This window comes from Gouania willdenowi, chromosome 17 (assembly GCF_900634775.1).
Source record: "Gouania willdenowi chromosome 17, fGouWil2.1, whole genome shotgun sequence".
Lineage (NCBI taxonomy): Eukaryota > Metazoa > Chordata > Actinopteri > Blenniiformes > Gobiesocidae > Gouania > Gouania willdenowi.
Genome location: NC_041060.1, coordinates 17,046,406 through 17,061,374, shown reverse-complemented (window position 1 = coordinate 17,061,374; position 14,969 = coordinate 17,046,406). Strand labels below are relative to the sequence as shown.

At 36.1% G+C, this 14,969-nt stretch overlaps 1 protein-coding gene across 3 annotated transcripts in view; it reads right to left on the bottom strand.

Moving 5' to 3' along the window:
* esyt2a (extended synaptotagmin-like protein 2a) overlaps positions 1–14,969 on the bottom strand; it is a 47,893-nt gene that overhangs the window by 7,832 nt on the left and 25,092 nt on the right. The window contains exons 8-16 of one of the 3 annotated variants that reach the window (XM_028472598.1): positions 12,689–12,744; positions 8,252–8,372; positions 7,889–8,065; positions 6,716–6,801; positions 5,651–5,699; positions 5,437–5,526; positions 5,253–5,348; positions 2,927–3,028; positions 1,158–1,220 (exon numbers count right to left, since the gene is read on the bottom strand). In XM_028472598.1, coding sequence (XP_028328399.1) covers positions 1,158–1,220; positions 2,927–3,028; positions 5,253–5,348; positions 5,437–5,526; positions 5,651–5,699; positions 6,716–6,801; positions 7,889–8,065; positions 8,252–8,372; positions 12,689–12,744 — 840 coding nt within the window. The remainder of the gene's footprint in view (positions 1–1,157; positions 1,221–2,926; positions 3,029–5,252; positions 5,349–5,436; positions 5,527–5,650; positions 5,700–6,715; positions 6,802–7,888; positions 8,066–8,251; positions 8,373–12,688; positions 12,745–14,969) is intronic. The other 2 variants (XM_028472599.1, XM_028472600.1) reach the window with 2 other exon arrangements.

Below are 14,969 nucleotides of genomic sequence, written 5' to 3'. Positions count from 1 at the left end.
TCTTATAGACGGTATTCTGTCTAGTGTTTTTGTATTTATTTATTTTTTAATTAAAACACCACAAGCAATCTCAAACAGCTGTATACTATAGTTTCACTTCTTCAAATAAAAATGTAGTATAAAAGAATTACAGAATTAAAAATAAGTGCGTGAGCTGGCACATCTTGTCACAAGTGCTACTCGTAACACTACAGATATATCACAAACATGATCAAATAATAATGTTTAAAAAAACAAAACTTTTCTGGGTCGTCAGAAATTTGTGATATCAAAATGGGGTCACGACCAAAAAAAGGTTGGGAACCACTGTTTTATACCATTCAATAGTTCAGTGGTTCTCTAACTTTTTTGTGGCTCAAGTACTCTCTTTTTCTTATTTCTGAATCCAAGTACCCCCTTTGTCCGACTGCAACATTTTGCTCAGAAAACTTTTTAAAAACAACGATAGATCATAATGATGGAGTGATAACACACATTTGAAAGAATCTCATTTTATAAATAAGTTGAATGAAACAGTATTTAGTACAGTGGTTCCCAACCTTTTTTGGATAGTGACCCCATTTTGATATCAAGAATTTTCTTTATATTTATATTTCACAAAGTGAAAGTATCGAAATACAGTTGTTTAAGATTGTGTGTAGTTTTAATAAAAAAATTAAATTAAATTCAGGCAACTCCATTTAAACTCCAGCCGACCCTACATGGGGTCCCGACCACAAGGTTAAAAACACTGATTTAGTGGCTCCTAAATACATTTATTTCTATAGTTTTTGTAATTTCTTGTCATCTCACACCTGGGGTGGGACCAAGACTGATACTTTATTTGTTAACTTTCCACTCTCTCTCTCAAGCACCCCCTTGTAGTGCCATCGTGTACCCCTAGGGGTGCAAGTACCCCCATTTGAAAAACACAGATAGTTTATCAAAACCAGTCAAATATGAAGTGTCAATATTTAACAGAAAGTAAAAATCTGACTCAACAGAAATATATAACAACCTAAATCGAATATAACTGTTTTTCAACAAAAATAACATGCGCAGATCCATATTTTTCAGGTCACTATTTATGAAATGATATTGGGGTTCTGTGTGCCATTGTGTTTCCTTTTTTTTTTAACCTCCCCTCGTTGTCTGCATGGTATGAGGTGTGATGTTACCTTGATGGCCTTACTGATCGAGGCCCTCTTCAGCCCTGCATGGTTGAACTCTAACGGATTGCGCTTTGATTTCCCCCGGTGACAAACCATGAGGAGGCAAACGACGACAAAACATTCAGACGCACACACACAACAGCAGGTTATTTGGGGAAAGAGATGCATGCAAGGAAGAGGAGGTGGAAGGAAGGAAAGGTAACAATACACCAGCACCGGTGGTAGTGAGACACACACATACACACAGAGACAACAAGGACGACATCATGGTTAATTACTTTCCCCAATTAATGTGAACAGGTTAAAAATCAAGATATATAAACACACAAACACTATATATTTAATATATATAGTGTTTAATATATACAGTAATGTGTATACTGCATATACAGTGTGTATATATATTATACAGTACACAGGGAACAACATGAAAGACAGGTTAAGGTGAGCTCTGGTATTAAAAATTAGGTGACGATAAAAAAAGATTTGACCACAATGACAACATGATAGAAGAATTGCAACAAATTGTATAGTGTGTGTGTTAGAAATCTTCTCAAGAGCTGTATTATAACATTGAAACACCCATGAGAGGATAACATGTTTCAGTAGAAATAACTTGATCTAACATGGGACTCGTATCATTTCTGTAAAACTCATGTTAGATTTCTGTTTCAGAGCTGAGCTCATGTTTTAATCGTCCTATTATTCTCAAATATTACAAACACATTTTATTATTTGCCTCCAGAGAACGACTGTCGGAAAATTGTTGACCAAGTTTTTGTGGGAGTAGTAGATCACACATACACACATTCATGCCTATGGTGTGGGAAAGTTCTCATGAGGATATTGTCTCGGACAAAGTTGGACACAGCTAATACAGCTCGGAGTCAAATTGACCCCAGAGGAACACAAATGTGTGCAATACATGTTCAGAACACTGTAACAATATAATAATTATATGCTTAATCAATTGTAACCAATCAAATTAAGAAAAGTCATGAAATATGAAGCAAAAAAAAATGAAGCCAACTATTTTTTTTTTTCAATGATAAACGGTGAATGGGGTCAAAATGACCCCAAGGGTAATAAGAGGGTTAAATCAACTCAAAAAGCTCATGAACAACAGTTAGTATGATGTAGATATGGAATAATCTGATGAGTTTCACCAGTGTAGGCATTACAATCCATAATCTGTCACCTGTTGTGTCATCATTAGCTGTAGCAGGTTATTACGGTACTTGTATGAATATATTTCTTTCATGATTTTAAAAAGTCATTTGTCACACATAGAGGGCGGTATCATTACACAGCAAAATGTTGACAACGGTTATGTTGGATAAAAAAACCTATGCATACAGGACGGGTGGAAAGTAGCAATCCAGAGAGACTTCACCTTCAGTCATTTACAATACACAGGCACATTTGTGGAAATCCATCTCATGTCAAATTTCAGAAGGAGAGCCTTTAAAAAAAAAGCTTCATTGCTTTATTAATCCTTCAAAAACTCAACATTGTTAAGTTTACTATCAATAGCCGTCAGTCCTTTTTTTATGCCATGTTTGTTCCTCAGCCTTGAAATCAGTCCGACTCTAACAAATTCAACAACACACAATCAATATCATGCATAAGCAGAGATGTGTTATCAAGCAGCAATAATTATATAACATTGTTACGGATTAAAGAACATCAAGTTTGATGTCACGAATCAGCTTTAAAAAAAAAAAAAAAAAAAAAAAACCCACTCCAGTATGCAGAAAAACATCCATCACACTCACAAATAAGCTCCTATAGAGAGAAGCGGTGTTCTCGCAAAACACGAGGCCCGCCGCCCGCCTCTCTTTTAAGCAGCCAGAGCCCAAGTCGCCCTCGAAGACGCTCTTCAGTAGCGAAGGTGAGAGAAGGTGGGAAGGAGAAGGAGAGAGGAATCTCAGAGGAGGACAGCGGCGATGCAGTTTGGAGACTTAAAGCTTAAAGACTTCACTTTAAGACAGAACAGGTGCAGTGAGGAAGCAGACTAATGTGATGAATCATGCAATGAAAGAGCACCAGCTGTGAATGAAAATGTTCCAAAGTAAACTAAAAAATGTACATTTATCTTATTTGAAAATTCTATAACATTTATCTTTTCAGGAATCTAAAGTTTGGCTGACACTTTTTTGATGAGGTGATATTACAAAATAAGCAGCTTAGTGAGTTTAAAGTCCGTGTAAAGCAAATTCTGACATTTCCTTCTAAACACATTAAATAGGTCATAAATGTAAATGTAAAGCCATTCAACCATTTATAATGTAATTGTGGAGCTAAGCTTCAAAAACTGTTTCCCATTTCTGTGTTCAGGATTTAATGGGCGGGTCAGAAATCAGGGCCGCGTTACGTAACGGAGCCATCATTAGCATAAACCCGGCCCTGCTGCTGAAGCACACCAAATGTCCACGGCCTCCAGCAGGCGCAATTCGGCCCCGAGCCGAAAACGAACCACATATTCAGACTCGGGAATATACAAGCATATACACCGCGATTTAGTTTTTCGCCTCTCGCGGGCGCAGTTCTGACTCTACCCGGGAGGGACAAATTTTAACTTGGGCGGAGCAGACCTTTCCGCTGATACCTTGTTTGGCCCAATCCGAGCACTTTTGGAAGCACTATAGACGCTGGAGCCGCTTTCACTGTGCTCTCTCCCATAGACACAGTAACAAGGCGGCGCTCTTTCCGCGCGTGGGCGTGGTTCCAGCGCCTCTAACTGACACGCCCCCAGCGTCTCAGAGCAGAGAGAAGGGCTTGCTTTTCCATGATTTTGAGACCTTTTTTTCATCTTTCAAAATTTGGCTGATGACACATGTTTCTGTGGTGTCACAAACTCATAACACACATTTATTTCTGCTTTACACGGACTTTAATAGGCTTCTCTTTACAAAAGCAGCTGAAAATGCTGAGATCCTAAATGATCAAATACTTACCTGTAGTTAAAAGTGTATTTAACAGTGTACTGAATTAGAACTATGTATGTATTCTTTGACTAATGAGACGCCTAAAACTTCATCTAAGGAGCAGCAACAGTTCTTAGGACGTTGCAAGTGCGACTACATCTAATTAAGAATAAAGTTGAAATGTTGTGATAAAAGTTGAAATATTGAGAATAAAGTTGAAATTTCGAGAATAAAGTTGAGATGTAATGTGAAGATTAAAGTTCAAAAGACGAGATTAAAATGTCAAAAATAAACTAAAAACACAATATCGTGATTAAAGTCGAAGTAAAATCTATGAAAGTTGGCGAAAAAAAAAAAAAAAGAATCTCTTTGTTATTAAACCCAACTTCGAAGTCTAGTTTAATGCATTCATCCTTACACAGCATTTTGTAGACGCCCACAATCTACTGTTTGTTGTCATGTGGTGAATTGGCCCTCGCCAGTTTCCGTAGATTTGACTTAATCTGCTAACCTTCTTTTATCACGACATTGTATTTTGAGTTCATTTTCAAAATTTCAACATTTAATTTCAACTTTATTCTCGAAATTTCAACTTTATTCTTGACATTTTGACTTTATTCTTGACATTAGTCTTGATTTGTCCAAAATTATTTTCTCCATCAAAATTGGCCCTAGTCCGTTTCCGTAGATCAACCGAGTACACGCTCTTGGAAGTACGCTATGTCATGCAGCTTTTCTTACATTTTTTAGTTTTTTTCTTTCCTTGCAATTTTCTGAATGAATGCGTTTTTTGTAGATAAAAAAAAGGCTCAAATATGAACTAGGAAATCACATTTCCACTCCCTTTCTATCAAAACTAGGAGCAGAAAAAGCAGAAAATCAAGAAAACTGATAGAAAAGCAAAGGAAGCCAAAAATATTTTAATTACAAGACTGAGGGACATAAGGGAATCAATGATATAGTATAAGACTAATAAGGAAAAAAAATGATAAAAAATCTAATATAATTGCCAACAGAAAAAAATTAGTTGTCACCAAATAGTAAATCTTCAAGACAGAAAGAAATGTAAATGTTTGAATTTAAAATCTTAAGTTTGTCTCAGCTTCACTATCATTCTTTCGCTCACTACAGCATTTAAAGTGTTATCATTGTGCTGATGCATCCGATAGCTTACCGGCAGATTTCTGGCGGAGTCCAAGAAGACGACGAGCAGCGCAGACGAGAGGCGATCGTTGGCCTTACCTCGATGGGCTTTGACGCCCAACAGCACCTGTGATAACACAACCATCCGACAAAAGCTGCTTTTCTCCATCCAACTGTAAGGGAAATAGTGTGTGAACGCTGCAGGGCGGCCGTACCTCGTCCAGCATCGCAGGCGTGTGATGTAGAGACAGCCACTCCAGCTTTAGATGGAGCTTCCCCGAAGACACGTCATCCATGTCAAACCACTGACATTACAGACAAATTTAAACAATTAAAGAACAAAACAAGGACAAAAAGAGTCTTTATGCAAAAAGAAATTCCATGCGGTAAGTACATAATTGAAGGAAGACGGTGAGAGATTTTTTTCACCTCATCTACTCTGTGTTCCTTTTCCGCCTCCCCCAGGTCTATCGACAAACTGAGAGAAGAACAAAAAACAGGTCAGCTGTCTCCTACAAAATAATGCCCAATATTTAAAACACCTTTGTGAAAGATTAGAAAATGAAGCATACACTGAATCAGTATCAATAAAACATAATTGAGGTAATTTTAAATAATTTTGAATAACAATTAAAAAATAAAATTATTGTAAAAAATATTTAATTTTTTTTTTCTCTTTTACAGAAACAAGCACTGAAAGTTATTAGTGGGAGTGGATACAGGGAACAAACAAAACCAATAGTTTACAGCAAAAAATATTACAATTTCATAATTTAGTAGAATACAACATTTTAAACACCGTGTACTTTGTACCACTATCAAAATTATATTATGATAGTGGCACATGAGCATTTAGAACAATTCTAAACATTTTTCTCTGAATTGCTGTTGTAACTAAACAAAAAGCTTGATTGTGTTTTTTTTTGTATACAGTATCAAAACGTATTGATAATGATTGCTTGTACTTATTGCATTTAAAAATGTGTTTGTTGTAAAAAAGACTCCAGGAAGAGTAGCTGAAACAGTAAGCAGCTGACACTAATGGGGTTCTTAATAAACATACACATAAACATGTACAAAGCTCATTTTAAAATCTTACCCATAAATCTTCCAAAAAAAAGTAATTATAAGTTGCAAGGAATAGAGATGTTTCAAAAATTTAAATTGAGAACAGTGAGAAAAGAAAGGTGCATCTCGGTTCATGGGGTCGGACTACGGAACAATCCTCTAAATGGTGACATTACATTAACAAGATCTCCAAATATGTTCAAAAAGAATGTGAAACATGTGACAGAAATGTAGCTTTACTGTGGTTTTAAATGAGATGTGACAATGATGTAATAACATTTTTATGGATGGAGGGCACATGTCATAAGTTTGACTTCTTTCTGCTCTTTTCTTCTTTTTTTCAATGTGGAGGAGAAATAAAGTAGGAATCATTTCAAGAAAAACATCAATAGAAACAGTGGTTTGGTGTTTGGGAACGAACGATACCATCCCAGGAAGTCGTCTTTATCAGTGTCGTGATCAAACAGCTCGATCTCCAGAGTGTCGTGTCCACCATGTTGGTACACAAAAGCCTAGAAAATACAAATAATAACAGAATAAATGACAGTCACTCACTGTGAATACAAAACTACTGTGAACCTAAACTAAACTGGTTCTTTCATGGCAGGATAATATGTACTCAGTAAATAAAAGATTATGCTGTTAACATTTTTAGGGTCTTAAAAAAAAACACCTTAGACAGAAATATATATATAATATTCTTGTAACAAATCACAACATTTCAGTTGTAATATTTCAGGCTGCTTGTTAGACAGAGGTTAACAATCTCTTCTTTTTCTCACCAAAGTTTAGATGACCTTCCAAACATTTCACCAATTTTACCCAGAATACCTTGTGTGACAAAAGCAACCATACAAGCATAATAAGATTAGTTAGATTAGATTAGTTAATAGTTAATGTAAGTTTCCTTCATGGCCTTCTGTATCTTTGTTTACATTTTTGTTTTGATGTAAATTGTGGTTGTAAATATTGTAAATATTGGAACTACACAAAAGACACCACAAAAACATTTTTAGACAGATAATACTTTTTTAAACATCACTTAATTTTATTATTTTTGTTGTGTGTATTAACTAAATTGGTAACCTCTTATCATTTAAAATCTACACGAATAATACGTATGGGAGAATAAAAAGCTGTGTAATAAATAAATAAAAAAAGCTATAGTTTTCATGCGCTCAGTAACCAAAGTGGCAAAAAAGTTATGTTATTTGAATACATGAACGACTGATTTTGAGGTTTTCTTTTTTCTATACATACATACTATATTTATGTTGGTAAGTGGATTTACAGCCTTCTGTAACAATACAGTGAACAGTGACAGAAGCTGTGTTTCCATTACAGATTATCACAAAATAAAAGTTATATTTCTAAATGTGGACAAAGTATTTGAATGAGTTTCCATTGAAGTGTAAAAACTTTTTAGCGATATTTGAACGTTTTTTCAAAATTTGTTTTTATTGCGCTATTTAGATTTTGCGATATTTCCAATGATAATGGAACCACAGCTATAGTCACAGTACATACATATTAACTGACAGTGAGCACCTATGAGGGGACTGTTTAGGAAAGAACTGAAACATTCAAAGAGTAACTCACCTCGTACACTTCATTCCACTTTGGGTTAAGTGTCTCCAAAATGACTTTGCTTTGGAAGAGCTGCGTCCCCACCTGGATGACTCCATAAGGGTCGGACCGGCCTTTGATCAGGCCGCCCAGGAATTTGTCCTTACCCAGCAGGTCCTGGGCCTCGATGAAGTGGATCCTGAGGACAGCCTGAGGAGAGGTGATGAGTGAGGACGACACATGGGTGATGAAGGCAAAACGATTTAAACAAATTGTGATGCCATAATAACATAATGGTTCAAAGGTAACTAGATTTCACCAATGTTTGGAGGCTCTCAGTGAGGTCATGAATCATTTGATGCCTCGAATATTAACCATCAAAATAGAATATATTACCTTTGGCACGGGGAAGCGGAGCCGAGCCAGCTGCTCCTCTCCAACCAGAGGGATGGTGATCCGATTAGGCAGCACCAGGTAGCTGTAAATGATGTCTTGGATGATGTTGTCACACAAACCGCTGAGAAACAGAGGAAAGAGATGTAAGATGTGAAGAATAAGAAAATAAAACATTAACTAGAAAGTCAGTTTTCAAAGTAGACTTTTTTTATTTCATTTTGGCTAGTTTAGGATAAGCTTACAGGTTTATGCTGTGTGTGTGTGTGTGTGTGTGTGTGTGTGTGTGTGTGTGTGTGTGTGTGTGTGTGTGTGTGTGTGTGTGTGTTAAAATGTGTCAAATCCCATAGGTTGTGCACACAGACAGGAAGGCGTTATTTAAGTGCTGAGAGACTAATCTTCACCAATCCCAGGAGAACACCAACTCTCTGCTGCTGTGTGAAGATCTAAAGGTCAGCTTATGTCATAAACATAGGCTAATGCTTTGTAGCTGTTGACCCAATGCGTCACACATTTACTTTTCATCACCGCTAACCACAACAAATCACAATAGATCTACTGTGATAGAAATGACACACACTGTTATGAACAGCATTTCATCAGCTTGATACTCAAGTCTTGCAGACCAAGGGGAGCGTCTAATTTTATGCCCCCAAAGTAAATGTACAAAATGACAGAAAAATATATAAACCAAAAGGCGACAATACATTAGAAATTACAAAGAATTACAACATTCTAGGAAAATACTGTAAAAGACAAAAAAAAAAAACACAGAAAATACTCCAAGAACACACAAATCCACTCAAAATAAACAAAACTACAACAGTAATACCAAAAAATATACAAAATTACAGAAAATTAGAACAAAAGTACACAAAATGACAAGAAAAACAAAAAATGACACATAGTACTAACAACAAGCAAAACGACAACAGAAATACACAAAAATTACTACAAAAAAAAACCGCAAAATGACAACACAAATACACAATATGAGTCCAAACACATACATTTTACAAGAAAAATACACAAAGGGACAACAGAAATGCACAAAATGCCTCAAAACAAGTAAGACAACAACAAACATACACAGAATGACTGAAAAACACACAAAATGACTATAAAAACTCTTTGTTGTTTCCTGTGTTAATGCTCAGATTAGTCATTATTCTAAATGCTGACATGAATATTGATAATGTGGCCCTTCAATCAAACTAACACATTCTTGTGCCCACCGCTGTAATAGAAGTTGTCCATCTGTGGTCTAATCAATACATTGCCAATAATCAAAATATTAAAATATCCATTTTCACAAAAATGTATATAACAATACAATGATAACAATACAATGTTGAGAGAGAACATTTTGAATAAAATATTTTCCCGGCTCATCATGCTTCAGTGTTACATAACCGACTGTCATCATGTAACTATTCATATGACCTCTAGATGGCAGCAGACACCAGAATTAGTTTTTTTTTGCAGACTCACAACACAAAATCCCTTTCTAGATCAGCATGAAATTATGACATGACCCAGGCTTTAGATTCAGTTTTCACTAGCAAGATAAAAAAAAAAACCCTTGCAGAGGTTTCCAGATATTCCAACAACTTTGTAAAGTGGGACCAGTGCTGCAGTGTGGCTGCTACACAAAGCAAATGCAGCACAGACAGGATCATGCAACGTTTTCCAGCTGTTTCCAAAATGCAAATTATGGACTAGGAAACATGAGCCCTCACACACGCACAGGCACACGCACACACTTTCCTTTCAACTCGTCAAACAAGAAAAGCTACATTTCACAGGGTGGAGTCTTTTGAAGGCTCTGCTGAATACAAACAATAAACCGAACACAACTGGTTCAAGGTCGATAACGAGGAAAAGGGTAAGAGTGTGTGTGTGTGTGTGTGTGTGTGTGTACCATCTTCATTTCACATCTCTGCTTTGTGCATCTGTCTTTATCACACGTTTTGTTTGTGCATTTTCTTTGTTTTTGTGACATGCCACAAAAAAAAACATACAGTAGGGCAGTAGTTCCCAACCTTTTTTTGGATCGTGACCCCATTTTGACATCAAGTATTTCTGGTGACCCCAAAGACATGTTTTTTAAACTAACTTTTTGATCATGTGTGTTATACTGTATTGGGTTAATGATGCGACAACTAAATATTCTGTTCAACTGCATTTATTTTAGTTAAAATAAAGGTTTAAATGCATAAAAAGATACCATATATATATATATATATATGGCTATATATATATTTGTCAATGACCAAATACAGAGTAAGTAAGTAAGTAAACTTTATTCATATAGCGCTTTTCACAGACAGAGGTCACAAAGTGCTTTACAGTGAACACAATAAAATATAAACAATAAGACACATAATCATAAAGGCAGCTCTATTAGTTCTAGAAAGCCTGTTTAAAAAAGGAAGTCTTGAGCTGCTTTGTAAAATTCTCCACAGAGTCAAGGGAGTGCAAGGACAGAGATAGTTCATTCCAGAAACGAGACGCAATGGACTTTAAAAGACCTGTCTCCTCGAGTTTTGTGACATAAGCAGGTTTTGACCTGAAGACCTCAGACTCCGAGCTGTAGTGTAGAGTTGGATCTGATCAATGATATAATCTGGAGCCTGTCCGTGAAGCGCCCTGAAAGTCAGGACCAGAATGTTGAAGTTCACTCTGAAGGCAATAGGGAGCCAATGGAGAGACTTCAGAACAGGAGTAATATGGTCTCTCCTGTTGGTGCGGGTCAAGAGCCTCACTGCAGAGTTTTGAACATACTGTTGGCGGGTGAGCTCCTTCTTATTTAGGCAGGTGAACAAGCTGTTACAGTAGTCCATCCGTGACAACACAAAAGCATGAATAATAGTCTCCAGCTCTTTTTGTGAGACCATCTGTCTCAGCTTGACGATATTACGCAGCTGAAAGTAACGGTTCTTTAATAACTTTTTCGAATGCTGCAGTAGAGACATGTCGCCATCAAAGAGAACTCTGAGGTTCCTCAAATTAATTTTTACTATTGCGCTCAGATCTCCCAGGTGTTGCTTAATACCAGGGACGACACTGTCGGGGGCAACAATGAGCCGCTCAGTTTTCTCTGAATTTAGTTGGAAACTGTTCTCACTCATGGGACAGGCAGCCTATTAAAGAGGTTTGTGGACTTTGGAGGTCTTAAAGGAGCTGTACTGTTGTAAGTCATCTGCAAACAGGTGATAAGATACGTCACTGAACCTCTGAATTATCTGTCCAAGAGGGAGAAGGTACAATAAAAACAAAAGTGGCCCTCGGACTGAGCCCTGCGGGACACCCCAGGGTAGCTCAGCTGACTTCAACATGTTGTTATTAACTGACACACTGAAGCTCCAACCCGTCAGATACAAGGTAAACCACTCTATTACAGGACCTGACATTCCCACCAGGTCCCGCATTTACCATTATGCAGTGGTCAACTGTGTCAAAGGCCTAGAACAGATCTAACAGAACCAGTACGATACACCTTTCTGAGTCAGAGTAGCCAGGATTAATGACACTGACAAGCTGTGCCAGCTCAGATATTTTTTTAACTGCATTTTATTATTATCATTATCATGATTAACTAGATTTATATTTGACAAAGTAAAAGTATAAAATATAGTTGTTTAAGATTGTGTGTTATTTTAAATTAAAAAAAGAATAATAATAATAATAATAATAATAATAATAATAAAAATCTAAAATGTATTTCTGATCAACCCCAAGGTTGAAAAACACTACAGTAGAGGAACGATGCAACAATAGAAACAAACCAAATGGATCTGAATGCAGAAATACGCAGACATTAAACAGCTCTTTCGCCATGAACTCTAGCAGCAGTTGCAGGTATCAAGTCTCAGTGCATTAGATTAAATAACCAATGCTGTACTTTGAATCAATAGTGTGGCTCTAAGAGAGAAGAAAAAAGTTTTTTTCTGATAGGATGTCCTTTGTAAACAAGATTACTGTATAGTAACCAACCTTTAATTGACCTAATTGAGTAAAAAGGGTTAGTAGAACAACAACAAAGTATATAAGAAACAGGAAGAAATCCTCTCTTCAAATACATTTTCTTGATCCTTCCTGTATCCCGTTTTCTGTCTGCGTGGAGGCAGCTTTGGCTATTCATTCTAATGTTACTAAAAATACCAACACTTAGAGAGGGGAAAGAAAAGGTCATAATCCACTGTGTGATCCAGCTGTTAATGTAATGGTTTCAGCAGTAGAATCAGATGAGAAGGCAGAATGCCTGCCAGCCTGAACTGTATTTTCTCATTAGAACCAAAAAGAATAACTCAGCACGTATAACATTCCACTGAAGCTCAGTTATGTCTAAAGCTAAATAATAAGCTAGCTAAATAAGCTAAAACAATATTGCTGATAATTCCATTCACTTTAATATTTAATTATATATATATTACTTACTTGACACCAGGAATGTCCAGCATGTTAGTGAGTCCTGTCCAATTGATGTCCAGCAACTAAAAGACATGTAAGAAAAAATATATATATATATATTTTAAGAAAAATTTATACAAATTAAAAACAGCAATGCAAAAACACAAAAATAGATAACTAATGTAAGAGACAAATTCATGGAACTTTCCGTGTTTCCACTGAACCCGAAACTGAGAACACGTTAAAATGACCATAAACCTTGTGTTATTACGGTAATTTTTCATCAGATATGGGTCAGCGAGAGAAAAAAAGAGCAAGAGGCATGAAAAGAGACCAAATAATGATAGATTTTATTGGAATGCAGTATGTCAACAGGAAGAATCGCCCGAATAATGAAACCTCCATAGAAGTTCAGGGAGGGATTTGCCAACAATTGAGCAATGTGAGGAGGAACATAGGGAAGAAAGTTCAAGTATGCCAAGTTTAATTTCTGGAGGGTTAAATGTTCTGCTTTTTTTTTTAGCTATAGTTTCTACTTTGTATTCATTAACGGGAGAGATCGGGAAGCAGTTACGGGATGCAAGCTCAGGCTTGATCACCCTGTAGCTGGCCACCTTTGATGAGGGTGTCTAGTGTATAAAAGGTCAAAACACCCCCTAATTCAAAGGAACACTACTGATGATGATGCGTCCCAAATGTACATCCTTCCCATATCTTAGACACTGCTCCCACACTACTCTCAAATGGTAAACCTCATGTGACTACCATCTTTTGGCACAAAGGACGACTCAACATCACGTCCCGTATTTAATGATTCAGTGTAAATGGATGCTTGCATTGTGTGGTGAGGTATTTAATACAGTGTATCAAGTCTGTAAGTGTGTACTGCATGTGTTTTGGCTTTTTGTGACTGAATATAAACATGTGCACTGCACAACATGGCACGTTTCAATAGATTATTATTTTTTAGAATAGCGTAACATTACCACACCTTGTTGGTATATGCGTTTATGTTTGAGGAATGTACACCAGACTTTGTGTGTATTCTTCAGTGTATGTGTGACTGTCTGAATATTTTTCTTCCATGCTTTCAGTTTTACTGTTGATGGGGATGTGCTATGACATGACAATTTAAAAAAAATGTTCTTCTTCTGCTTGTACATGGTGAGTGGACATGTCCCACCAGATGACTGGAGCAAATTCAATTTTGGAAAACTATGAGATGACCCCCCGCAGTTATTGTGTTATGTATATCGCGGTATATTGATCATTCCAAGTTCATTTTGTCTTCTTTAAAAAAAAAAAAAAATATATATATATACATATATATATATATATATATTAAGGTTTAATTTATTCAGGAATATTACTTTAAAATTTACTTTGATTTACTGACATGTTTCGACTGCCAACTGTCAGTCTTCCTCACAACCATCTACTGAGTGCTTTTATGTATCCCTACAGGTTCTCTCCTTTCCTTTTGAAATAATTTGTAGGGTCTTCCTTGTCTATTCCATGACTTCTTGACGGGAAAGATTATTTCCAATCAACAAACATTCAAAACAAATGAGCAAATATACATTTTCTACAAAGCCTCCAATAAGTTTTGTAATTCAGTATCCAAGGATTACTGTAATCTTCCAGAAGAAGGAGATTGCACATGATGAACGGAGGCAATGCGGAAAGGAGATGCTACATGTTGATATCGGTGCTGCAGGTTGCGTTAGCTGAAATGATGCAAGCAGAAACACATAGAAATATTTCCTCAGGCACAGTGGTGGATTTTGTAAAAAAAAAAAAAAAAAGAAAAAAAAAAAAACTGCACAGGCCACGACTAGAATTCTTGCATTCAGTGCAGGAGCCTGACCTGGTTTTCTAACCCAGTTTTCAGTTCTTTAAACTGAGACTTGAACTATTTACAGACCTCATACTGAGTGCAATATGCTATGTTATATGTAATGTGTTATGTGTTATGTGTTATGTGTTATGTGTTATGTGTTATGTGTTATGTGTTATATGTTATATGTTATATGTTATATGTTATATGTTATATGTTATATGTTATGTTATGTTATGTTATGTTATGTTATGTTAATTTCAAACATGAAGAATTTTAATTCCAAAAGGAAAATAAAAAAATAAAAATTGAAACGTATAAGTCTGTAACTGTGCCTGAAAAGGAGAAAGATGAAGTTTACACTCAATTCAATTCCTGCCCCTTATTCAAAATTAAATTTAAATTCTGTACCTAATGTCACCATCATTGTTGTCTGTAACATCATGATTGTTTTTTATATTACAAATTATT